The sequence below is a fragment of the Physella acuta genome, unplaced genomic scaffold (assembly GCF_028476545.2).
Source record: "Physella acuta isolate Inbredline_101_S28 unplaced genomic scaffold, ASM2847654v3 ptg001351l, whole genome shotgun sequence".
Taxonomy (NCBI): domain Eukaryota; kingdom Metazoa; phylum Mollusca; class Gastropoda; family Physidae; genus Physella; species Physella acuta.
In genome coordinates, this window is record NW_026732866.1 from 41308 (window position 1) to 68189 (window position 26882).

At 35.4% G+C, this 26882-nt stretch overlaps 1 protein-coding gene across 10 annotated transcripts in view; it reads left to right on the forward strand.

Moving 5' to 3' along the window:
* The window catches only part of LOC131926926 (uncharacterized), a 35463-nt gene that overhangs the window by 2212 nt on the left and 6369 nt on the right, over window positions 1–26882 (forward strand). For 6 of the 10 annotated variants that reach the window (XM_059282528.1, XM_059282522.1, XM_059282518.1 and 3 more), the window contains 46 exons: window positions 57–176; window positions 407–532; window positions 884–948; window positions 1240–1494; window positions 1632–1787; window positions 1967–2196; window positions 2436–2525; window positions 3071–3194; window positions 3491–3613; window positions 3718–3888; window positions 4266–4449; window positions 4766–4947; window positions 5426–5557; window positions 5689–5855; window positions 5957–6156; window positions 6487–6747; window positions 7031–7131; window positions 7864–8097; window positions 8503–8689; window positions 9176–9486; window positions 10051–10207; window positions 10801–10905; window positions 11055–11205; window positions 11720–11858; window positions 12357–12488; window positions 13127–13210; window positions 13326–13398; window positions 13775–13887; window positions 14068–14227; window positions 14595–14831; window positions 15129–15228; window positions 15502–15614; window positions 15776–15957; window positions 16497–16698; window positions 16889–17040; window positions 17301–17546; window positions 18135–18362; window positions 19448–19567; window positions 20829–21056; window positions 21277–21481; window positions 22628–22858; window positions 23390–23625; window positions 24366–24556; window positions 24873–25063; window positions 25452–25565; window positions 25872–26354. In XM_059282528.1, the coding sequence (XP_059138511.1) occupies window positions 101–176; window positions 407–532; window positions 884–948; window positions 1240–1494; window positions 1632–1787; window positions 1967–2196; window positions 2436–2525; window positions 3071–3194; window positions 3491–3613; window positions 3718–3888; window positions 4266–4449; window positions 4766–4947; window positions 5426–5557; window positions 5689–5855; window positions 5957–6156; window positions 6487–6747; window positions 7031–7131; window positions 7864–8097; window positions 8503–8689; window positions 9176–9486; window positions 10051–10207; window positions 10801–10905; window positions 11055–11205; window positions 11720–11858; window positions 12357–12488; window positions 13127–13210; window positions 13326–13398; window positions 13775–13887; window positions 14068–14227; window positions 14595–14831; window positions 15129–15228; window positions 15502–15614; window positions 15776–15957; window positions 16497–16698; window positions 16889–17040; window positions 17301–17546; window positions 18135–18362; window positions 19448–19567; window positions 20829–21056; window positions 21277–21481; window positions 22628–22858; window positions 23390–23625; window positions 24366–24556; window positions 24873–25063; window positions 25452–25565; window positions 25872–26354 (7948 nt within the window). In that variant the 5' untranslated portion in view covers window positions 57–100. The remainder of the gene's footprint in view (window positions 1–56; window positions 177–406; window positions 533–883; window positions 949–1239; window positions 1495–1631; window positions 1788–1966; window positions 2197–2435; window positions 2526–3070; window positions 3195–3490; window positions 3614–3717; window positions 3889–4265; window positions 4450–4765; window positions 4948–5425; window positions 5558–5688; window positions 5856–5956; window positions 6157–6486; window positions 6748–7030; window positions 7132–7863; window positions 8098–8502; window positions 8690–9175; window positions 9487–10050; window positions 10208–10800; window positions 10906–11054; window positions 11206–11719; window positions 11859–12356; window positions 12489–13126; window positions 13211–13325; window positions 13399–13774; window positions 13888–14067; window positions 14228–14594; window positions 14832–15128; window positions 15229–15501; window positions 15615–15775; window positions 15958–16496; window positions 16699–16888; window positions 17041–17300; window positions 17547–18134; window positions 18363–19447; window positions 19568–20828; window positions 21057–21276; window positions 21482–22627; window positions 22859–23389; window positions 23626–24365; window positions 24557–24872; window positions 25064–25451; window positions 25566–25871; window positions 26355–26882) is intronic. The other 4 variants (XM_059282525.1, XM_059282527.1, XM_059282523.1 and 1 more) reach the window with 3 other exon arrangements.

Genomic DNA, 26882 nt, shown 5'->3' on the forward strand with positions numbered 1-26882 from the left:
TGAAATGAATTTCTGTTCATATTTTATACATGACAAACCACCATTTGCCCCCACAGGATTTGTAATAAATCTGGATTCTGATGAAGACGACGATGATGAAATGGACTCAGACAACGATAGTCACAGCAGCCACAAGTCTTCAATGTCAAATTCCTCTGGATTTATTCCCTTTACAGGTAGAATTGAATTTTTTAAACACAAGCTGGCAAATTTCCAATTATTCACATTACTTTGACATTGTGAAAAAAACAACACAACATAGCTTTCATATACTGTTTTTTTCCTTAATCCACCTAAGATGCTTACCCTATATTTTCTGGTATTGCAACCCATTCACTGTTCACTCTGCAGTTTAAAAAGAATCCAAATTAAAAAACATTTTCACATGTTAACATTTTGTGGTTAGGGTCGACGTCCATGAATCCAGCAATGTCTTCAGGGCAGTTTTCCCACCAGAGGTATGGGCTATTACCTCAGCCTCCCTCAGGTCCTATGGCCAGCAACCCCCAGGGACAGATGTCAAACTTGCAGGGTAATAATTTTATTTATCCTCTTGGCCTGGAATTTTTTTAAACTTCAGCATTGGACTGATTCAATAAGTTTTATCTTTTTATATTTAATAAATGACCAGTTCTCTATACTCACTGCTAAATTACTTTTAAAATACTAGGCTGCTTATCTAACAGTTTAATTTCATTATATTTCTGTTAGTGTGAATGCATTTGATTTACCATAATCATAGACTTCATACAGAGAAAACTATTTTGTAAATATGTATATATTAATGATTATTATACACACAAGTTAAGTTCAGATAAATGTTCATATTGATTGTTTGAGTATTGGATGAGGTGTGGTATGTTTGAAACCTGTTATATTTCAGCAATGTTTCGTATGCCAATGCCTCCAAGCTTAGCACCACCTTATATGCCACGGTTCATTGGCCAGGTAATTATGTTTCTAAATTATTCAACTGAAAGTTTGTATTATTTAATATTTTGACTCAAGAAAATTCAGTGCAGCTCAAAGTGTTGTAAATATATTAGTAAAATGGATGGTATTTTTTACTTAGACATGCCAAGTCTGAATTTTACTTATTAAATCTAAAATACTTATTAGAAAAAGTTGAATTACTAAAACTCATAAAGATTTATTTTGTCAAATTTACTGCAATGAGTACACAGACCTAGAAGATAAGATAATGTGTAACTATTCCTTTATCCCCCTACCCCACAAAAGCAACCCCAAATGGCCGTTGCTTCTCCAGCACTTATGGCTCCCCAGGTGAGACCCCCCCTGCCTCTGATGTACGCCCCAGCCCTTCCCACCATGAGCAACCAAACCTTGAAGTATGCCAGATCCCAATCCTCAGACCAAAGTGAGGACGAAGTCCACATGCCAGTTGTACAACAGCAACCAAGAGGATCTGAATGGCCTAAACCACCAGTGAAATCTGGCCCACCGCCTGGCACCAAGATCACAGAGGAAGCCAGAGTATATTTTCATTTTTTTTTCAAACATGGAACTTTATCATTTTAAACATAAACGTATTCAGACAAATACATAAATTTATAAGTCCTAATTTTATGAAAGACGTTGATAATTTTTTAAATTTTGTTGTGGACAATTAGGAGATAATAATTAGACCAATAATGATGCAAAGAGGCACTCGTCTTTCAATGGACCAAGTCAACCAACAGATTTTGGAGTGTATAGACCTACTCAGTGGCAACATGGAACATGTTTCAATTGAACGTTTAGAGTTGATGATAACACAGAAATACCAGGTTAGTGATGTTCTAATTACAATGTAATAAGTAAAATAATAATTTTTTCCCCCAATATAACTTAAGTATTTCCTTTGACATATCACACAAATTTATAATTATTCCATTTTTTTTTGCTTACATATTTGGATGATTATTAATAATATAAAAACAAATTGTTTTCTTGTTTGGTTTACCAGGTTAGAAATTTTCGTGATCTCAACTTGCCAGAGAAAATGTTCACATCAATGCCAGCAGCCAAAGAGCACTCTCTTCTGCTGGGTAAGGTGAATGTGTACGTGCAGAACTTTGTCAGGAGCAGGTCACTCTGCACGCTGTTTGAGCTGAAAGAATGCTGCAGGGAGTTCCACCCTAAGAGAAAAGACTTTGACCACCTTAAATTGGGACCACTTCAAAAAATGCCTGTAGTGTAAGTAAACCAGACCTTTATTCAATGGCATCACAGATCCAAAGTTCAGCATTATGGCCATTTTTTTACTCTAAATAAAATTAATGATCTGTTTTTTTTTTTTTAAAAGTGTTACATTTTTATGTTGTGTATAATTTTCCTATGAATATTTAATAAAAAATAAAATCCATTCACTGACTGTACATTGACTATGTATGATATTTATACATTCCCATATGACTTTTATCCAATGGGGTTAGGTATGAGACTTTCAAATTCCCTTATGATGAGTACATCCCAGAGATCACATCCATCGACCTGATGGAACAGCTCAACAACTTCCTAGACAAGTAAGATCACTCTGTTTCTCAGTATCTCTCCTAACATTTAACATCCATTCATACCCAGATCTCTCAGTGTAGTCATTTCTCATTGTTTTATAGCACTTAACATCCATTCATACCCATATCTCTCACTGTAGTAATTTCTCAGTGTTTTATAGCACTTAACATCCATTCATACCCATATCTCTCACTGTAGTAATTTCTCAGTGATTTATAGCACTTAACATCCATTCATACCCAGAACTCTCACTGTAGTCATTTCTCAGTGTTTTATAGCACTTAACATCCATTTATACCCAGAACTCTCACTGTAGTCATTTCTCAGTGTTTTATAGCATCCATTCACACCCAGCATACTTCTTTCAAATTCTGTTAAATCCAACTTTAAGCTTGGGAAACATTTTGATCACAACTTGACTTATATTTTTTTTACAAATAATTTAATTTATGATCATTTCCCTTTATTCCACTGCTATTGTTTATAATGTTTCTGTCAAAGAATGATTAACCAAAATGTTAGGAGAAAAACATGAATGAGTTTTATTTTGTAGGACTGACAAATGGAAACAGCACACAAACATTGAAGAGTTCGTGACCTATCTCTTGTCTGTTTACAATGTCACCAGTGCGTATTCTCTTGGCATAAGACTGCGTAGTCTCCCCTTAGCTATTCAGGTGAGTTTTCGCTTGACCTTTTAAACATATTAATGTAATAAGTGATTGTCTGTTAGCCGTCTTAACTGTCAATACATTGAGTGACTTAATAGAGTTATTGACAAACTTAAAACAAATTTATTGAAAACTTTAAAAAAAAAAACAACAGTTGACTTCCCTTTTGCTACTTTGCAACTCTAACATTAAGAAATGAAAAGAAATAGGCTAAAATGAAACCATTTATTATGTTAGTTGTCCATAATCGTCAAAGCTTTTATTTCATCATAATCAACACCATTTTCCATACTTCAATGTAGATGCTGAAAAAGTCAAAACGAGATGCTGCTACCACTCGAAGAACTGTCGTTGAGAGTTTGAAGGATCTTTTAAACAAAGATATTGAGGAGGCGTTCAAAAAATTTAGAGCTAACATTCTACAAGTAATAGTTGCATCTCTTTGCTTAAATATGTTTTACTTGAAGAGTTGCTATATTTAATTACTTTTTTTTGTGTTAAAAATAACTACCTAACATTTTTTTTATAGTCGGGTGCAAGTGGACTAGAATTGAGACAACATTACATGAATCTGCCTCCAGAGGTTGCTCTCCGTGAAATCTTCATGAAATTTGAACTGCTTGCCCAGATTTTTGTGTCAAATCCAACCTTTTTCCGTAAAATTGAAAAATTGTTGAAACACTTTAATCATTTTGTAACGGTAAGCTACTTTTTTTTAAAACAATATTTTGTTTGTAAGACACCCTGGCACTTAAACAATATGCAAAGCAAAAATCTTTAAATCATTTTAATTGCACATTTAAAGGTATGTAATTCAAACATGTTAAAAATATTAAACATTAAAAAGAATATACAATTCGAACATCTGTAAAAAAATTATTTTCAAAGAAAGTTTTAAATCCATAAACCATAGCAATATATTGCATTTAGTTACTTCATGCTAGAATTTAAAAAAAAAGAATTGTCTTTATTTTGAAATTTAAAATTCAAAATGATACGGTTTTAGTAAAATCCAAACTAAGTCAAGATATTTTTTGTGCGTGAATTTATATATAAAGTTGTTTCCATCGCTGTCAGAGTGTGCTGGAAGTTCCCATACCCCGGAACCTGTTCCACCTGGCAGTGTGCATGTCCAACTTGGAGGTGCAGGAAAGTGCCACAGAGTTCCTGGAAGAGGAAGCCAAGCTGCAGCAGAAGAAACAGGAAATGGCCTTACAGATGCATACACAGCAGGCAGACAAAAAAGTGCCCCCAACCAAAGGTCAGTTTGTCTTAGTGCTGACTACACCATCCCTTCATATGTCGAGGTCAAGAAACATATGAACTCTACTTCATCTTCCCTATGGATTGTTATGTCTGAAAATGGAAACTTTCTTTACTTTGTAAATAAAAAAGCCTAAAGAAATTTATTTGTATGTTGTGTTGTATGTTGCTCTTGTGTGCTGCAGTGCAAACTTGTTTTTAAATTAAATTTTAAATTAATTTAACTTGATCTAAATGATTTTATTGTGAAATGATTGTATTAATTTTTTGTTGAAATCCATACTCATAACTTTGTAATATCTTGTTTATTAAAGTTGGACTGGCTGATAAAGTCTTACTGTACTTAAACAAGTGCCTTGAGCAGAGTGCCTTAAAACTGTCACACCTCCAGAGAATAGAGACTAAAATTCTAGAGGACTTGGACTTCAAGACATTCCATGACCTTGGCTACGGAACATTTTTAGACTTCATACACTCTGAAGGGAAAATCAAGAAAGTAAGTTGTTTAGGCATCACATAGAATTAAAAAAAAATCAAGTAAGTTGCCTTGACATCACACTGAATTTTCAAAAATAAAAATATAAAAGTAAAAATTTCATACATGGCATAAAATTATCAAAGTAAGATGTGCTTTTATGAGATCTGATTGTTGTTAATGGTATGAATCTCTCTATATATGGGGATATGGTCTATGAAAGGGTTGTTGTATATCATACTCTCAGAACATTGACCTTGTCTGTATAAACACAGACATCTTGGTTGTTGAGCACTAGGATGTCCTTTACAAGCCAAATGGCTCCTGACTTTGGAATCAAACCCAAGTTGTTTGGGTTAGAAATATAATGCTGTATATCTTGGCCACTCCACCCCTACAAAAAATGCAAATGGTTCATGTTTTAAATGAGGAAATACAAGGTTGTTAGTCACTAAACTTTTATAACGTGATGTTGGTGTTGATTGACTGTGTTTTGCAGGTGCTAGAAGAATGTGGTGGGACGGCTCTAGGCTCAGCCTCCGGTGGTCATGAGAGCGAGTCTTTGTTCAAGCCTGGCCAGGTGGAGCTACTGGAGTTTGTCTGTCAGGCCAAGTCAGCTGGGCTGGTGCAGGTAGGTCATTCATCATCTGCGGTGCTGGTGTAAGTAGATTATTTATGTGGATTAGTCATTGATTGGCCAATGTCTTCTCATATACCAATAAACCATTCTGTTCAAGAGTTCAATCAAATTGTGTTTCCCAGGTTCAGCAAGTTGATAATTGTTTATGTGAACAATATCACGTCAGTGACATTAGGCACCTGGGACATGGCAATATTTCTAGATTGGTCAGCGCAGCAGAAAAATCTGGCAAACATTCTTCAAAAGAATACAGTGTACTTTTTGAGGCAGCTTTGTGCGGAAAATCCTGGCAAGTCATTGTTTTTTCCCCTACAAAATTGTAACTAAAAATCTTAGTTTTACTAAAGTATTTATGATTTATATGTAACTAATTTATTGATGTCTGTGTAGTCCAACAACTCGCAGTCGTGGCCAGGTAGGCATTCATGGCAGCCTAACTAAAGAGGTGGCAATGGCTTGTCTGACAGCCTGCCCTCTGTTGGAAGACCTGGCTGAGTGGAGCCACTGGTCATTGGTGTTTCAGCCCCAACATGGCCGTCTGCGTGACTTCATAGAAAAACATGGCGGACAGAAAATTTTTACACTGGAAGGTTGGTTGATTTAAATTTAAATAAAATTATGATGAGTAATCACTTTTTAGATTGTAATGGAATATACATTTTAAATTTATTGTTGTATTTTCAATATGTTATAGGCTGACAAAAAACGACTGATTTGTCACAGTAAAATTTATCATATACTTACTAAGTATTTAATTTATTTGTGTAACTTTTATTGAAAAACATGCTCTGTTTTTTTGACTGCGAAATTCAAAGCTATCAGTGTGGCTCAAGCTATCCTTTCAGTGATGGCTCCATATTCTCAGACATTGTCCATGTTAAGTTGATGTGTTCTTGACATTCAATCTTTGTTTTCACTAGGTGGGCGTAAGACTGTCATATCTGACTTCATGGCTCTAGAGGTGGAGCCAGGCAAACTTCTGAAGATCAGCTCGCGCAGCAACTCAGACCAGTTCTGTAGGGCTCTGGATGCCGGAGACCCCAATGCTTCAGCTGGGCACCTGGTCTCCATGATAGTGGCCAACAAAGGTTTAGAGAGTACACCCCTGGCGTTACTCTCCAACCACTTGAAAACAAAACTTATTTCCTTGCATGCTCATCACCCAGTCATGGGAACACCAGGTAATTTTTAGCCCAGTGTTGACTGGTGTAGGTTTCAGTTAATGTTATCAGGCTTGATAATTGGATAGCTTTCTTTTTTCCTAAATTAAAAAAAAACTAGTCTTTTTTAATTTTACCAAACTTAAGATTTTGCCATACCTAAATAATTCAAAAGTCTGCCATTGTTTTTGTACTAAATTTTTTTGCTGCACTTCATAAGTGAAGATAGCGATTTGGACCTAGATTCTAAATTTAAAAAAATGGTAATTAATATTTAAAAAAATTTTAAACCGAAAATTTGCAGGAGGTCCCCCATCCCTGGAATCTCTGGATCTTGCTGTCCAATTTGTCACTGAGATCTTGCTGCGACTGCCTGTCAGAATTTGTGTAGCTGTCGCCAACCAGGTAACCATTTATATGTCAAGTACACCTGGTATAGAGTTTTTGAACACCTGCATCAATAAGCCTCTATTAGGTGTAGTCTAGTGTTAGGGCCCTAGACTGCTAACCTGAAAGTCGCAAGTTCGAATCTGGGTTCAAGTCAGTAGAACATACCTGATTCCACCCAGCTCTAAGGGGTACCTAACTCTTGGTAGGAAAAGAAAGGCAGTTGTGCATAGTGCTGAACACATCATCCCTTCATATGCCAAGGTCACAGAAACCAGTGAACTCTACTTCACTTGCCCCATGGACTGTCCCAAAAGTGTACTTTACATTACTAGAAGATCCACTTTTTGTTGATTCGATTTAACTATTGCTTGATAAAAGAACTAGTTTGTCTTAATGTCAACACCGTCAGTGACATTTATGAAGGCAAAGGGACACTTAGGAAATAATTCAACGTTATAAATAAAATTAAACCAATACTATTTGATGTTGTCATCACAATTGGTCATGTCCCAATAGCTTTTAAACTTGTGGTTCAATTATTATTATAATCTTAATATTTTCTTGAAACTTTTAATTTCCACTGGAAAAGGCCCAGATTTTTTTGGGGGAAAATTAGACTAAGCGTATATTTTTTAAGGCTTTGCACAATTAAAATTAAATATATAAGTTAAAAATTAAAATTGTCAACAAAGTTTGTGCTGTCATTGTTTCCTTGCTCACTACTCATACCTCTAATTGAACTTTCAGGTGCTGTTAGAACCTTTGAGCCAAGTTGTTGGGTCAGCCAAATCTAAGAATTTGATCATCCAAGCCTGCAGAACTCCCTGGCAGCGCCTGAGGCTTGAGTTACTTGGCAGCTTGCTGGGGTTGCCAGAGTGGACAGTGTCACACCATGCCAGGTTTGAATTCCCTGCTGAAAACGTTGAAGAGAACCTTCCAGATGAGTTGCTTGGTCAGCCTGAAGAAGTGGTCGAGGAAGAGGTACACTAATTTCTTTTTTGCTTGTCTGGCCATTTACCTTGATTGCTCATGAGAATGGGTCTTTGTACTATTTTAGATTTACTTCCCTTGATAAGAATATTGGATTAAACAGTTCAGAAAGGGTTAAAACAATAAATGTCATTAAAAAAACATTTTTTATTAATACTAAAGTAAATAAAGTATAGTCATTGGTAGTTACTACAAAAAATAAATGCAAATTCCATGAATTCATCGTCTAATTACCAGGTTTTAGCCTTATTTCCTTAACAAAAATATTCATTTAACAGTTCATTAAGGGTTAAAAATGGCACAGTAGCCTCCCTTTTTGTTAATACTTCAGTAGATTAAGTAAAGTTACTGATAGTTACTAAAAAACTTGAAAGAATAAAATTGTTTTATCACCAGGTTGAAGAGGATGAAGATGAAGAGTCTGACTCGGATGAGTCTGAGCTAGATGACATTCTGTCACAGGAGGTAGAGGAAACTGTAGGGGGAGGTAACCAAGGTAGGGAGGGTGAGAGTGTGGACAAGACAGATGATGGTGTTGAGGAGATCAATCAGATTGATGATGATGAGGAGGAGGAGGATGATGGTAATGTTTTTTATTTTATTAAAATTTTTTATTTTGCCATGAGATGAATTTTGATTTTTTTTTTTAAACAATGGTTTATGTATGTAGGATGAATTTAGACATTTACCTGTGTATAGAGAATGTAGCTAGTGGTAGAACGTAATACACTTGATTAGGCCTGAGAAATTTACAAACTCCATGGCTGGTAGTTAGAGAATATTTGAAATACAATTTCTCCATCTGCTGACTTAGCATCTGTTATGGGTTTCCTACACGAGATGTATACCATTTCTTTCTATTGAATACAGCTGTTTTATCCTCAGATGTGGGGCATATATTCACATAAGGACACAGGCCTTGGGCCACTCTCTATACCTGCGTCATGTCCTTAACATTACTTAATAGTTGACAACCATTTCCCATGTCTGAATTAACCTTACCATTTCTCATTCATCAAAACATAGTCCTTATTCATCTTATAAAATGTTAAAAAATTATAATTTATAGATGATGATAAAGATGAAAATAAAGAAGAAGGAGAAGACAAAGAAGAGATCAAGGCGCAAGAGCAACCTGACATTGCCAAAGAAGCAAATAAATCTGTTGACGTTGAGGGTCAAGCCGACCTTATAAATGATGAGGGTCAGGCCGACCCAGCTGATGTGGGTCAAGCTGACCAGGTCAGTGCTGATGTTGAGATAGTGGAGCAGAGAGAGCTGACCCATGAGGAGAAATGTAAGCTGGTTGTAGAGGACATCAGGCGTGAGGAGTTTGGTGTGGGCATCAAGCTGGACGAGACTGGCCAGAAACTTATGCTGGTGGGTGGCCACATTTTTTGAGTTGCTTTCTTCTTCTGCGTTCTTAATTTAGTTTATGGTGGAGGATTTAAACAAGTCCAACTTCGTATATGAACTGGACTGTGGGCCCCAGATACGCGGGTGCCCCATATAGTTTTACCTTGAGTGGGGTGTATAGGGACCAGTGTTTTGATTGCGCTTGGCCATATAAGTTGCTTTAATATGCATGGTTTATTTGTTTCTGAGATTAGTCATATAAAGGTAACTTTAAATAATACATTGTAATTACAAACAATAAATAAGGCGCTTATTTAACTTCATATTCAATGCTAATTTAACTCAAGCTTTTTACCTAAACTATAACAATACCATGCACACAAGCATAAAGAGCCTTTAAATTTAATTTTTAATAAGTAACATGTTTTTCCGGTGTTTGACTAGTGTAGGTAATTTTAAAATTCTCCTTGGTCCATCTTCCTGCAGTTTTGAAAATATCAACCAAAATTAGTATAATTTAAGGGAATTAACTCTAATAAAACTCTTTAAAAATTGCCTGGAGTAATGGTCCTTTCAACAAAAATCCAGAAACAACAGGAGCGCCAGGGCCGCAGCCTACAGAGACTGTCTAAGGACCTGTACAGCAAGGAGACCCACTTTGTGCTGGAGCTGATCCAGAATGCTGATGACAACAATTACCAGGGGGAGGTCACTCCATCTGTCAAGTTTGTCATTGATGCTTCAGGTAAGGCTCGGTACTAATGGTAGAAAAATGTAATGGATGGTAAGTTTGTCATTGATGCTTCAGGTAAGGCTCTGAACTAAGGGTAGACAAATGTAATGGATGGTAAGTTGTCATTGACTTGATGTAAGGCTTGGTACTAAGGGTAGAAAAAAGTAATGGATTAAAGATTTGCCATATGGCATTTAGAGAAATGTAATGGATAGAATCTTTGTCATATGGCATTTAGAAAAATGTAATGGATAGAATGTTTGTCATATGGCATTTAGAAAAATGTAATGGATAGAATCTTTGTCATATGGCATTTAGTCAATCAAAAAGATTAAAAAAAAAAAAAAATTTGTGGATATTGTTGAAATTCATGTTAACAGTTTAAGTGCAGTTATAAAAAACATGTAGCATTAGGATGTCAACAAGAGATTTCCAGGCATCTCTACTCTGAGCTAGTCTCTCCAACTGTCCCTAGGTGTATCTAATCATCTTTTAGATTCTGTCTCCAGGTCTTTCTTGATTGGTCTCTCTTTTTTGCCTTATGGATTCCAATGTTGGGTGAACATGTTTTTGTTTACAAATTTTCCTGTCATAATTTCCACCAGGTGTGACTGTGCTGAACAATGAGACAGGGTTTGAAGAGCAAAACATTCGAGCCATCTGTGATGTGGGCAAGAGCACAAAGTCCAAACACAAATATGGGTATATAGGTACGTTGACAAATAGAACACATCTTATTCACCAATAAGGATAAAATATATATTTTCTGCTTTGTTGATGATTAAAGATGTGAATTATTTAAAGTTAATTTATCGTTGATATTTTAAAAATTTCATTCTGTTTACTTTTGGTCCATTAGGTCAGAAAGGCATTGGCTTCAAGTCTGTGTTTAGGGTGACTAGTCGACCCGAGGTCCACTCCAATGGCTTTCACATTTTCTTTGATGTCAACAGTGGACCAATGGGCTACATCCTGCCTCACTGGTCTGATGAGCCAGGGGACAATACAGGGTGGGTGGGGTCTAATTATACAGGGTGGGTGGGGTCTAATTATAAGGGTGGGTGGGGTCTAATTATACAGGGTGGGTGGGGTCTAATTATAAGGGTGGGTGGGGTCTAATTATACAGGGTGGGTGGGGTCTAATTATAAGGGTGGGTGGGGTCTAATTATACAGGGTGGGTGGGGTCTAATTATACAAGATGGGTGGGGTCTGTTGGTTGGTCCGTATAACTTAAGAAGTCTTTGGCTAGTGCATGTGTGACACATTTTGCTTTGGTGTCAATAATTATTTCCTATTAGTTAAAGTAGAGTATGTTTTAGGAGTGTGTTTTAAAAAACTTGCTAGAGTACTTTTTTGCAACATTATTTTTTATATTTTAAGTGGTCATGCAGGAGAATAGTTCTTTTTCTTAACCCATTTTTACAGTACCTAACATATCATATTAATTGTAATAACTGCGTTGACAGTTAAATGTTTATTGCTATATATTTATTAAAACATTTTTCATTGAACTAAATGAGCAGATGGCAGACAAGAATCCTGCTGCCGTGGACTGAAGAAATCAAACAACACATCCAGACCCATGCCGCAAGGTTCAATGACATCCAGCCATCTTTGTTGCTCTTCCTGCACAGGCTGAAGGAGATCCATATAGAAAACAAGGTAAGACCAGCTTTTGTTGAGTGCCAGTAGGACATTTTTATTAATGTTGCCAGATAAGTATGACACAATCTTGTTAGCTTGCCAGTTATTATGATAACTTTGCCAGCTTGCCAGATAAGTATGACAATTTTGCTAGCTTGCCAGTTAAGTATGACAACTTTGCCAGCTTGCCAGATAAGTATGGTACAATCTTGCCAATGAAACACAAAACACTTAACATGAGCTCATGTTGCCGTAAGACATTGTAAATTGCTAATTTCCATCAGACATATCTGCACTATTGCCACATTGAGATGGCTGCAGGTATTGTCAAATGATGGCACACAGGTAAATGTTATAATAGATATCAAAAGTTCTTAAATGTTAAAAATTGCTTTACCTTTAGCAACAGTGTTTTAGCCAAGCAAGTGACAATTTTAAAGTAATATTTTTGCATAAAAAAACCAATGATGGACACATTGATGTAATTCGGTCTGTTCTTTCATGTTTCTTAACTAGGTGGAAGGCTCAGACATGTTCATGAGACGGAAAGATTTCCCTGACGGCGAGATTCAGATTTCTCACAGTCACGGCAGAGACAAGTGGCTGGTCCTCAGGAAGATTCTAGATGCCTCTGCCATCTCTTTACAGGTAATGGGGAGGTTTGAGTCAGATCTGAATGCCATGGATTAGAACATGCTTCATCAATTTTCATCATTACCCCCCCCCCCACCCGAGTAATTACCCCCTGTTCAATTACCCCCCCGTCCAGTAGGACATTCTCCCCCCCCCCCCCCCCCCCCCCCCCCCCCCGACAGGGTTAAGGCTAGGTTTAGGGTTAGGGCTAGGGTTATGGTTTGGGTTAGGGCTATGGCTAAGGTTAGGGTTAGGCTTAAACCAATGTCTAGCGTTGGTTTTGGTTTTGTGTTAAGTTTTAAGCTGATGTGGATGCTTAGGTTTTGAGATTTTTCTTAAGTTTAGGATTAAGGTAATATATAGGTATAGAATTCTAGTTAGAGTTAGGATTCTAACTTGAGGGGGGGGGGGGGTAATTGACAGGGGGGTAATTGCTCCAGGAGTAAATACAAGGGGTAAATATCTGGGGGGGGGGGGGGGGGTAATGTCCTGTAGCCACGGCCTATATATGTTAACTTTTCATTGTGTTTTGTTTGCTCCAGACTTTTAAAATCTTTTAAATTATATAATGTATCTATTGCATTTCAATTACTAAATAATTTTACATAATTTTAGTGTAACAAGTATTCCAATCATAAAATTTTAATGTTTAGGCTAAATCGGGAGTGGAGGTCGAATCAACAGAGATTGCCCTGGCATTTCCACTCAAAGACAAATCAGTTTTTCTTCATTCTCAGGTGTGTTAAACAATCAGTCTTGTACCAACTTTCTTACACTTTACACTTACTTACAGTGAGGAAATTATCTTTTTTTTTAAAATATAATTTATATTTTCTTGTTCCTCCATCCTAGGTGAAACTTGAAAAGCTGCCAGTTTTTGCTTTCCTGCCCCTAAGATCTTATGGATTCAGGTTCATTGTTCAAGGTTTGTCATGAGAAACATCTTTTGTTTCATTATTTTGTGTCTTCTTTCTTCTTCGTTCTTAATTTTTAGTGTTGGAAGTGATCGAGCCTTATCTGCCAGAGGGTTTGAACTCGAGACTTTTATTCGTATTTATCAACCATATTTTGTGTCGAATTTTATTTTTTTAAAAATTGGAAAATGAACATAGGTAGTAATATAGAAAATTTAAAAAAATTAACTGTGACTTCTTTGACAAAATCACAAACTGCATACTGACAAAAAAAATTCATAAAAAAAAAAAAAAAACTGCAGTGAAATAAAATTAAACTTTGTGTTGATATATTACTAACATCTCTCTTACATGAATAAACTATCCAGCACAACTTGTGTATTTCAGGTGACTTTGATGTCCCATCCAGCAGGGAGGATGTGGACAGGGACAGCTCATGGAACCAGTGGCTGAGAAATGAGATCCATCATTTGTTTATTGACGCATTGGATGCTTTCAAGGTGAGTCCTGCATAACTTCCAAAATCTAAATATCTAAATAGTTAAACATGGATTATATGCATTTTGTTGATCTATCCAATTACTTTTCATTGCTTTACCAGAATGCTTTTTTTACTACTTGTGTCCATAAAATAATTATTCACATTTTACAGCTTCTTATAATTTTTGATTTTTTTGCAGGCAAGACCTGATCTCACACCATTGGAAGCACTGAAATCATTCCTACAGTTCATTCCCTTGGAAGGGGAGGTAATGGGATTCTTCAAGCCAGTAGCCTCCCATATTTTGGCTCAACTGAGAGCCAAGGAGTGCATGCCTGTTCTGACTAAAGACAAAAAGAGTAAGATAAATTGTAAAGTACTTTAGGTGTTATGAAAATTTTTACCAGTGTTTTAGTAAGTTTTTTTTGTTTTTGTTTGATCTGTTAATTATAATTAATGTTTAAAAGTTTTCATTTGTTTTTGTATAAATAACCATTTTATAAATTACTTTTGCTAAGAGAATATTTAATATTTATTATATACTTTATTTATGTTATAGAAATTATATTTTAAAAAAATTTCTAAGTACATTTTCTCCACTCTTTTTCAGCAGGCTGTTAATATTTATTATATAGAATTAGCTTTTATTTTTTCTGGTGAGCTGCAGTCAGCTCCTGAGCCTTTGGTTGCCCACATATCAAAGTAAAATGTTTGAAATACACACAGGTATACAGTGGAAGATGCCATCCAAGACAGTCATGACTCGTGATTCCCTTGTGATGGAAGTTGTGTCCCCTGAGTTGTTGCAGCGCCACCTAGACCTCCATTACCTGCACCCAGAAGTAACTGAAGCGCTGGACGAGCCACTGACCAAAGCTCTGGGCATTGAGTCCATCACCACAGAACACCTGCTGCACATTGGGAGGTCAATAGGTCAAGGCTGGGACAGTGCAGAGAACTCTGGTAGTTTTATTTGTCTTTCTTAAAAATCACCTTAATTAAGTTTATTCCCAGTTATTTTCATTTTAAATTTTGTTAGTTTCCAGATTTTTTTCTTGGATTTTTTAACATTAATGATAGTTTTAAAAATAAGTATGCTTAGAAAATTTTAAATGTAACCTCCTTAATTTCAAACTTGAACTGAAATATGAATCAAGATAACAAATAACAACTAAGAAAAAAAAATAACTTTGTTAAAAGCAAAGTTTGTGTATAGTTCCAGTTTTGATTGAAAATTTAATGAGATTGTCCATTGTGCAGATCATGTGACTGAAATAGCCAAATGGCTGGCTTGTGTTTATCGTAGCTTGGATGACTTTCAGGACAACACACAAACAGTTGAGGCACTGGACAAGATGAGGTAATGAAAGCCTCTATATATCTACTTCCACATAAATTGTTTGATAAATAAGTATTTTTCAATTTAAATAGTTTGAAAAATAGTGTAATAATTTTTTACTGCTTGTTTTAAAGTGATCTGCATACAAATATAAGTATGGACAGTCAAAAAACTAATTTTTGGCATAAAATAGGGCTTCAATTTATTCTTCTTATTATATTTTTAATAATTTTAGATCAATGATACATTAATTTGAGGGGTTAATGATTTTGATAAATTAATTGTTTGTTTTAGAATTATCCCCTTGTCATGTGGTCGTTTGGTTGCACTGGCAGACGTCACTGTGTTTTTGTTAGCTGATGAGAAATCTGCTGCTGAGAAGAAGAAAAAAGGAGGCAATGCCATAGGTCAGAGGTCACTTTTCAAACATCTCATTGCAACCTTACTATAAAAGTGTTGAATCATAATGAATCATTTGGTTAAATGTGATGATTTTTGGTAACAAATTTAACCATGAAAAGTGTGCTGTGTTGGAATGACTCATGTGTGTTAACATTTCTGCCTGCAGATCCCTTCCTCCCGTTGAAAAAAGACTTGAACCTGGTGCACACAGACTTGACCAACACACCTGACAACGAGGTCAACTCCCAGGTGGTCAAGCTCCTCATTAAGATGGGGGTCAAACAGATGACCCCTCATGACCTGATCCACAGCCACATCATGCCAGTTTTAAAAACAGATGCCTGGAAGGTCAGTTGATGTCTGAAGACATTGTTGGTGTTGGTGGTTGGTGTCATTGTTGCTGTTGGTACATGAAGTCATTGTTGGTGTGCTGTTGTTTCTTTAGTGACCTTAACAAATGCTTGGAAGGTTTAAGTTACCCTTTCAAACCTGAAGGTCGATGGGGCAGGTGTTTTAGTGACCCTGGCATATGAAGGGATAGTGTGATCAGCTCTATGTCTAGCCACTTTTACTTTCCCTAACGTCAGTCGGGTACCCATCAGAGTTGGGTTGACTCCGAGATGTTTTGTAGGCTCAAACCCAGGATTCAAACTTGAGACTTTTAGGTTAGCTGTCCGACCAAATCATCACGGTTTAATATAGTAATGTTTTAAGAGCCACAAAACATTCTTAAGTAGCTTTATTATCACTTCTAAATTTAAATAAATAAAAAGATTTAAAAATAACAGGTAGATATTAAAACCACCATTGTTTTCAAGAAAAATTAAAAAAATAAAGTAACTATAACTAATTTGATAATTTTTTTGTGGTTTGTGTTTTTTACCAAGGAGAAACCAAGGAATGTGCTGATCAGTTTCTTGGCCTATGTGAAAGCTGAAATGGAGAAAAACCCATCTGTGGTGGACATGGCAGAGTTGCGGTCAGTTGCTAGACTGGTCACTAACCATGGGATCAAATCCCCCTCAGAAGATGACGTCCACTTCTCTACAGCCTTTGGGAACAAGATTGACCTGTGCAAAATTTTACCAGGTATATACAGCAGAGGCATTTTAAAAATTTTAACTTACTAATTGCTAAAATTGTTTAGGATATTTTACCAAATAACTGCATGTAGAGTTGGTTCATACTGATCTGAACTGAAGACGCTTAGGCTAGGAATCATGTGCTTTTTTGTTTTTTAAGTCTTTTTAGCCATTATTTCTACTCATGACTTTGGCAGGATTTGATTGGACACTGGTGGACTCAGCATATTTGCCCAGTTTTTCTACACAACAAGACAAGCAAAACTGGCACAACTTCCTGTCTGACCTGGGCGTGGTTGATACCTTCAAAGTCAGGAGAGTGGAGCTGAACTTTGACAAGAGCACCATTGTAAGAAATACTTTTCCAACTCCAATAGTTGCATGTATTAAGATTTTCCTCCATGTATAAATTCTGTTCTATTGTACTAAAAAAAATAGTAAAGTGTTCTTTTGAGATCTGAGGTCCATTTGATTGCTTTATATCGCTGCCACTACGACATACTCACTTCATCTTACACTTGTAAAAAATCAAATAAGAACATTTACTTACTATTTATGTGAGTTGAGTTAATTAATGTTAAATTTCTATTTTCTGTTGATGATGTGCAGCATGAAACTCCTTGGTCAACATACAAAGATGTCTGGCCCGACTCACCAGATGGCTACACCATTGTGGACTTCCAGTGTGAAGAGTTCCACCGCCTGGTTACAGCCAATCAGAAGCCTGACAGCTTGTACCATCAGATGATAGCAGTGTTTGAACTGCTGGACGCTGAGTGGAGCTCTAATTACAGGCGCTACGAACACACACAGCTCAAGTCACGGGCAGGGCATGTCCTGAAGGATGATATTCAGGTATTCTTTTTTATCCTCCTTTAAAAAAGATTCTCTTGTTACGCTGTGTATATTTTTAAAAAATTGGCTTAAAAGTGTAACCTTGTTTAAGTTGGAGCTGTTCAATCAATTTTCTGTTGTTGTTTTTGGCCACATGCACAATTATTAGCAGTTCATGTGCTCTGCTCCTATTTAAACCACATTATTTAGTTATGCTAAGTTTTGAACAAATTTTTTTAACCACTAGTTGTTTTTGAAGTGTTAAATTATCAAAATTTTAAAATCATTTCTGCATAATCCCAATTAATGCACTAATAATAATTCTTATATATTAAAAGTTTACGGGAAATTTTTCTATTCTTACTGAATGAAGTATTAATGAGTAGCTGTTGTTATTTTGCCACAGATATTAAAATTACTGTCTCTGGAAACTTTCTAGCTATGAAATTTTAGTCTTGAGTTAAATAGAGCTGTCTCGTAGTATCCGAAATATAAATTTGTTCAATAAATGGATAAAATGGCAACCTTATGTAATGAATTTGTGTAATTAATTTCAAAGATCATTTGAAGAATTCTGTAACAAAAAATTGATGTGAAAAAAAATTTCAGACATCTTTTGCTGTGTACTTGAAAACTCTGTGCTGGGTGCCGACCTTTGCCATGAAGGTCAAGGCCTCTGATGACTCTAAATCAGTGGATGTGCAGGAGACCCGTCTCTTACAGCTTCCTGCTGACCTGTACGCGAGGGACCCACATATACAACAGCTCCTGGCACATACAGTCCCGTACTTGGATGTGGACCCTCAGAAAAACAGCTCCTTCACAACGTTCTTACAGGTTGGTTCAGACAGTTGTCTTGCTAGGTTGGTTAGTTGTCTTGCTAGGTTGGTCAGTTGTCTTGCTAGGTTGGTTAGTTGTCTTGCTAGGTTGGTCAGTTGTCTTGCTAGGTTGGTCAGTTGTCCTGCTAGGTTGGTTAGTTGTCTTACTTGGTTGGTCAGTTGTCTTGCTAGGTTGGTCAGTTGTCCTGCTAGGTTGGTCAGTTGTCTTGCTAGGTTGGTCAGTCGTCTTTCTAGCTTGGTCAGCCAAATGTCCTGTTAGATTGTTCAGCTAGTTGTCTTCCTGATGTGATTTCCATTGATTAGGAAAGCTAGCCCCTCCCCATCCCCTTGTTCTGTGATGCCAATGTAGATACCCAGTAACTATAGATAGGTCTTATTGAACCGCTCAGTGAGAAGTCAAATGTCAAAAGACACTCTGATCAGAACAGAAGAAGTTTGAGGAGCTGAAACAGTCCATGAATAGTTTTTTTAAAGTAGAGAGAAATGTCACCAGGTTTTTTTTAATAGGGATAGGTTGCATAGATAGGCTGGAAACAGCATATGAAGGATAGTGTGGGCATCCATAAGCTCAGATGTCATCCAGAGATAGGTTGACTCTGTGATGTCTCACAGACACATGTCAAAACTCAAGGAACTGTTATGGTTAGAGGTCGTGCTCTCTACCACCCGGCCACCTCGTCCCATGTTCAATATGTCTCCCTATTAGTTTCATTGTGTTATACTCACTTAAGAGTTAAAATCTGTAGTAAGCATACAAAAGTGTAGGTATATTTTTAAAAATACCTTCTCTCTTTAAATGACAATAATGGAAGCCATTCTGAATATTTAAAAAACCAATGTCTACATTTTAAAATGACCATTTAACACTGAATGGAAACATCCTTAAAAGTTACCTTAACATTGATCTGTTTGCTTTTTTTTTAATATTAGGGGAGACTGCTCAAAACAGAAGCAAAATGATGAGCTTTCAGTTCTTACAATAAATTTGCAGCTTTTAAAATGCTGTTTGTCATATTGCAATAATTTATGATATAAGGTTACTACTATTTTGTATTATTATTTTGTTTTATTGCTCTCAAAAAGATAAAGACCCAAATAAATTTGGAGACTGCCAAGAATGCCTTGATCTCGTGGGGGGAGAGGGAGGTGGATCACCCAGACGTGCCTAAAGTATTCTGTTCCACACTCACACATATTAAAAATGTAAGTTGTTGATAAATTAGGTTTTTCACTGTTTATGTTTTTTTTTCAACACAAAGTACCACGCTCACACATATTAAAAATGTAAGTTGTTGATAAATTAGGTTTTTCACTGTTTATGTTTTTTTTCTACACAAAGTTCCACGCTCACACATATTAAAAATGTAAGTTGTTGATAAATCAGGTTTTTCACTGTTTATGTTTTTTTTCAACACAAAGTACCACCCTCACACATATTAAAAATGTAAGTTGCTTGATAAATCAGGTTTTTCACTGTTTATGTTTTTTTTCAACACAAAGTACCACGCTCACACATATTAAAAATGTAAGTTGCTTGATAAATTAGGTTTTTCACTGTTTATGTTTTTTTTCTACACAAAGTACCACACTCACACATATTAAAAATGTAAGTTGTTGATAAATTTGGTTTTTCACTGTTTATGTTTTTTTCAAACACAAAGTACCACGCTCACACATATTAAAAATGTAAGTTGTTGATAAATTAGGTTTTTTACTGTTTATGTTTTTTTTTTCAACACAAAGTACCACGCTCACACATATTAAAAATGTAAGTTGTTGATAAATCAGGTTTTTCACTGTTTATGTTTTTTTTTCAACACAAAGTACCACGCTCACACATATTAAAAATGTAAGTTGTTGATAAATTAGGTTTTTCACTGTTTATGTTTTTTTTCTACACAAAGTACAACGCTCACACATATTAAAAATGTAAGTTGTTGATAAATTAGGTTTTTTACTGTTTATGTTTTTTTTTCAACACAAAGTACCACACTCACACATATTAAAAATGTAAGTTGTTGATAAATTAGGTTTTTCACTGTTTATGTTTTTTTCAAACACAAAGTACCACGCTCACACATATTAAAAATGTAAGTTGCTTGATAAATCAGGTTTTTCACTGTTTTTTTTAACAAAGTATTAATTAAAATTGTTTAACTAAAGTATTGAAGTTTTCTTAATTTGACAGATATTTATATATTTACAAAATATTAGAATAGTGCAATCTTATTTCATTATTGCACATATCACTTTAATTGTTAAAATTTTGTTATGCCATTTTTAGCACAAAACGTGGATAAAGTGTATGCAGCCTACATCTACAACACTATTTTGTTCTTCTTTCTTGGCTTGTATTAAAAAATTAATTATAAATTGTTTAAATGATTCCACACTTGCTTCATATAAAATTATGACTTACAATAAGTTATTCCATCTTTCTGACAAATGTTAAATTTATTTTTAGCTGTACCTCTACCTTAATGAAGAACTGAGAGGTAAAGATACTCAAGATCTTTTCCACAATCACCCCATCATATTTGTACCAAACACAGAGCGGGGCACCAGCACGGACATCTACCCTGGCTTGATGATGAGGAGAGAGGAAGTCTGGTGGTCAGACTCTACTGGTCTCTTTCTCAAATACAGCAACACACTACACATGTACAAGTCTCCCTTAAACAAATTTAAGATTGTAAGTGGAATAAGTAAATACACTACACATATACCAATCACCGTTGAAAAAAATCATTATTGTAAGTGAAACAGTATTTTGTAAGGAATCATGTAGTGACACAACATTTTAAGATAAGAAATTATTTCATTATCAAAATTTGTCATCTAAAATTTAAACTTGAAAGGTGAAAGAAACAAAAATTGTTTGCTTTACAATATTTTACAATTTTTGTTCCTAGATCAGGCATATATACTCAGACCTGGAAGAAATGTTTACTAGCAAAATTAGAGTGGAAGCTGAGCCCACCTCCGTCCAGTTTGCTCAGCTGTTGAAACAGATAGCCACTGTCCACACACTGACAGAGGATGGTGTCCTTGAGGACATTTTGCTTTTGTTCTCTAAGATTGGCAAGGACCTGAGTTCGAGGACAGAAATTGTTGCAGGTGTGTGAAAGTTGGGTTTACGTAGTTTTTAATGACAGATGATAACAATTGGTAAAAAGTGTTTTACTAAAAATTGTAAAATTAGTTTTTTTTATAGATCTTTAAAGTTATACATTCAGTTTTATTGATGTTATTATTTTTTCTAATTTTAAAATATACAAACATTTGTTAGTTATTGAATATACTACAGAAACAACAACTAAATAGCGGCCTATGATATGCCGCGGGTCGGCTCGTTATTATTAATTTTGTGAGTAAACAAATAAAAAAATTTCAATAATTTTTTTCTAATTAGTGTACACAAATTATTTTTTAATCATTGTTTTAACATTAATTTTATACACAATAAAAAAAATTATTAAATAGTTAAGTAGTTGAATACAGAATTTCCAATATTCAACTACTTAACTATTTAATAATTTTTTTTATTGTGTATAAAATTAATGTTAAAACAATGATTAAAAAATAATTTGTGTACACTAATTAGAAAAAAATTATTGAAATTTTTTTATTTGTTTACTCACAAAATTAATAATAACGAGCCGACCCGCGGCATATCATAGGATGCTATTTAGTTGTTGTTTTTTTCTACTTTTCAGTTATTCATAATTTGTGAATTCGACACTACCAACGCTGCCACTGAAAATATTTCTTTAAAACACTATAAGTAGCTCGTTAAGGACGATAACCCCCCCTCCTCCCCTCCCCCCCCTCTGTTAAAGTAAACTCCACTTAGTTAACCCCCTCCCCCCTTACGTTTAAAATCGTTACAAACTAAATTATCTGCCCCTAATAGTCGTCACTAAACCCGGCTCTGTTTGTAAACATTTAGCGTGAACCACAGTTCACCAGACTATGTAGGGGTGGTGGTGGTAGGGAATGCGTTTACATCTTTTTTTCTAGCGTCACCCAGAAGAGAATTATATATATAGATTATATTTGAGCAAACATATTACACTTAATAATACATTTTTAGATACTTAAATAATGTCATTGTGTGTACTTTGAAGAGGGAATTAATTTATTTTATAAAAATCTCAATTTTAGCAATCTACAAAAGGTAGAGAATTGCATAGAAAGCTTTAAAGCACACCACTTATTTTTTTTTCACATGGTTTACTGTACAAAATATTTTCCAAATTTCAGGTCAGAAAACAAACGATGCCCTGAAGGCTGAAGTCAACCTCCCCAAAGTTTTGGACCTGTTGAAAAAGGCGGCCATCTTCCCCACAAAACTAGACCAGTGGGTCAGTCTGAGTGACCGTCCCATGATTGCAGACTCCACAGAGTTGGAGGAAATGTTTTTCAATAAACCAGGAGTCCACTTTCTTCAGCTGAAGACTAAACAGGCTGGAAAATTCCATAATGACAATTCGGGTAGGTTTCAGATTATATTTAGCTAACATATAGAAACTGGTATTACTTTATTACTTGTGTCGTGTATTACTTGCATAATATAAATGTACATTACATCAAAAGTTGTTACTGAAAAACAATTTTAAAGAAAATATCTAAAGCAAGCTAAAAGTTCTTATTAAAAGCAGTTTTTTTTCATACAACCACCAAGGTATAAATTAAAAGCAAACTTGTCAAACTCACTAGTAAATAATTACAAAATTAAATGGTGTAACAAGTGAAAGCATAAAATCACAAATACGATTTGTTTTAACATTTTGTTATCATATAACTTGACATAAGATAGTGGACACATACATGTCCAGACATTGTGAAACGAAGATGGTGGGTCACATTAGAGCTAGATGAACTCATTGATGCAACAGACTGAAAATCAAAACTGATGTTGGGCTTTGCAACAACACACTCAGTCCTTTGACCACTCACCCCATAATTATGTACATATTTGAATAAAACCTATAAATTATGTTTGAAAATGTCAAATCCCCGCAGGAATGAAAGAATCTCTGAACCATTTTATCCACCTGTTTGAGGAGATCAAGCCACTGAGTGAGTGTGTGGATTTGCAAGAGATCACACCAGGCTTCCAACAGTGCAACAAGGGCCAGCTGTATCTGCACAACATTATCGGCCTGCTGCAGAGGTTCCTCTATTTCACATTCCCCAAGGTCTACCAGCTGGTCAAAGAAAGGAAAGGAAACACATTGAAAGAGTTTCTCTTTAGTCAGGTATGAGAAGTATTTTTTAAGACCCTTGTGCATCATTTGTTGTTCTCAATTATTGTCAATTTTCTATACACTCTAAAATAGAACTGCTTTAAACTAATTGACAAAAATTTAACCTTTTTGACTGCCATTCAGGACTGGACATTCCTTTATTCTAATTCACACACTGCCATTATTCTCCTATTTATTTATTTCTCTAACTAGTAGTTTAGTAAGTCTTATTCAAGCATCAAACAAAAAGAATTCAGTCACTTCATATTTATAGGGAGTTGAATGTCAAAATGATGTACCAATTATAACATAAATTCTAAGAAAGCTTATTTTTGTTTTTTTATATATTTTATATAAGCTTAGTGTTTGATGATCCAAATAGTAGTTATATACATGCATGAAGCATCTATTCTAGCCAATGTAATACAGCTATAGTTATCACAATTCATTCTCGTGATCTGCTTTTGGGGTGAAAATTTGAATGACATACTTAATTATCTGTTTACTAGATTGGAGTTTTTAGAATCAAACCTACTTGCATGAGGAGCAGAGTGGTTAAAACACTTATATTTAAATCTTTAAAAAATGAGTTTATATTTTTAACAAAAACTTGTAATTAAATCTTTAAAAAATGAGTTTATATTTTTAACAAAAAAACTTGTAATTAAATCTTTAAAAAATGAGTTTATATTTTTAACTAAAAACTTGTAATTGAATCTTTAAAAAATGAGTTTATATTTTTAACTTGCCAGGTTGAACACTTGGAAGTCAGATATGAATTAACTGGCAGGACTGATGTCTTTGAGATCAGAGAAGAAAAATGTATCGTCAAAGACAAGTGCTTTTATTTCCATGAGAAGTACGTCTCTAGTCAGGTTGAAATCAACAAAGAAATAGCCAAGTATTTTTCTGAAGGAAATGAAAAATGTTTCAGAGAACTGAGGTAAGAAACAAAAATGCAATTTATGAATTTTAGTTACTTAAATTTTTCACCATTGAATATTTAACCTAATTATTCAAAAGCCAATACATTAATATTAAACGTTTGAAATAATGTTTGTTAAATAGTTGGGTTAATTGTATTTTTGTGTCCTTAAAAAATATTTTTAGACATTAAAGTTAGCTTTTTGAGTTTTGCTGTTGTGTATAACTAGATCAAAACCCTTGCAGGTTTAAAGATATTCTGTGTGTATTTAAAAATAAAAATACACTTGTTAGTTCATGTTCAATCACTTTTTTTAAATTAAATTTTTTTTTAGGAGTTTTTTGTCTCAAGCCGTGCCTATCCTGGAAGGAACATCGGAGGAATCCATTGAAAGCCTGCTGGCTCGTCAGACAAAAACTATAGGCCCTCTGCCACCAGGGGAAACAATATGGGAAATCCCACTTCCCATAATTCCTGTGGCTCCTGAACCAGAACCAGTTCCTGAGATGATGTACTATGGCAGAGGTGAATGCCCTTGAAACTCTTCACATCAATTCTACTCTTCTTTCTTCTTTTTCGTTCTTAATTGTAATATCATAGAGAATTCCCTCCAACACAATTAAGCATTATATGTCAATTTGTTATGCATCTTTTGGCCCTTTGATGCTGAATTAAGCTGCTTTTCTTTCTGGATTTGGTTCTGTAGCCTATAACCACCCAAGAACTATCAAGACAACGGTTATTTGATTTGTAGTTTTATCTGCTAGATGGTTGTCTGCTAGCGTTTCATCTGCCAACTTGGAACTTTTGGAGTTAGCAGTCATGCATACTCCTAGTTATGACTTGAATCTAAAATTGTAACCATAGCTGATCTCTCTCGTCTTAACACTTCTCTCTTATTTGACATCAACAGCCTTGTCAATCCCTGACCCAGAGGCCATTGCCAATAATGGAAGTGAAGAAACCTCTCAGTTAAAGTCCTGGCCTCCAAGAAGTTCAATTGATCAAGTTCCCAAACCAAGGAGAGGTAATCCCAACTCGACGCATTTTGCTTTTTTTTTAAAATTTATTTTAAAAAGTTAGTCATTGAGAGCCTGTTCCTTTTGTTAAAAATCTGTTTAAATAATGCAATTTTTTTTTTTTTTGAAAAATTTCACAGGTTAAAAATGCCGTAAAAAAATTTCTTGCCAATTTCGTGTAAAATTTTAAAGTCCTGCTTGATATAAGCCTACATTTTTTCATTAACAAGACTTTCTGTTTGTTTTCTTTTCGATGTTTGGTTTGAGAATTTCTCAGGTAAAAAAACTGTTGATTTGTTAAAATTACTGTCCAGCTACAGACCAGAATAAAGCCCCCTCGGGGATCTGGCCGCCCCCTAAAGCCCCACAGGGGGCCGCCAGTGTGTCCAAGCTGCCCAGCAATATCAAGTTTGAGAGGTCAGAGGGCGAAGGTGACCAAGATCCCTCAGCCAGGGCTGCCAGTCAGCAAGTGCCCCACACAGGAGAAGGGAGGGGGGCAGAAGGTCAAACAGTTCATAGGCATATGCCCCATACAGGGGAGGGGAGAGATAGTGAAGGCCATGCCTTACAGAGGCAGGTGTCAGACAGGGGAGAGAACTCTAACCCAACTCCAAGACAGTCTGAAGGTCAAGGTCACCCCCACGGTGATGGTTCAGTCCGTGTGTACAGGCATGGTGATGGCCCACCTCACCCCCACCCTGGCAACAAGGATCCCGCCCCACTAGATGGCCCGGCCCAGGTCTTGTCTCGACGTGACAGCGCCGAGGAGGGCGAGGGCGTGTTGACAGGTGAAAAACGTAGGTGTTCCTGCTTTCTGCTGTTTCTTAGCACTGTTACCATCCAGTCAGAACCCACTAACTCAAGGCTGTTTCTCAAACAGCTTTTTTTGTTTAGGAATTGCACTTAAGTGTGGCTAGGATGGTCAGTTGCCCAGTCAAATAAAGGGGTCCCAATAGCCAACAGTCCTTAATGATCAAAATTTTTAAATTTTAATATCATATTTCTTAATCTTATATTTTGGCTATTTTGACAATTCCTGAAGGTATGCATAGCAAAAAAATATCTTTTGGTGTCAATTTTGTAATCTGTTTTTTTTCTCCAATTGGAAATTCGATTATTATTCCAGTTTATTCAATATTTTGCTAATAGATAATGTGTATATAATAAAATATTTTTTCATGGAAGTTTAATTCTGAGTTTTCTTCATTTTGTCAATTTTAAGGTAAAGAACTCAGGAAGAATCATTGTAACCCAAAATATGTTTATCAAAATTTACTTCAAATTCCACTTTGTAATTTGTAAAAAGGGTTTTGCTGTATTTCAAT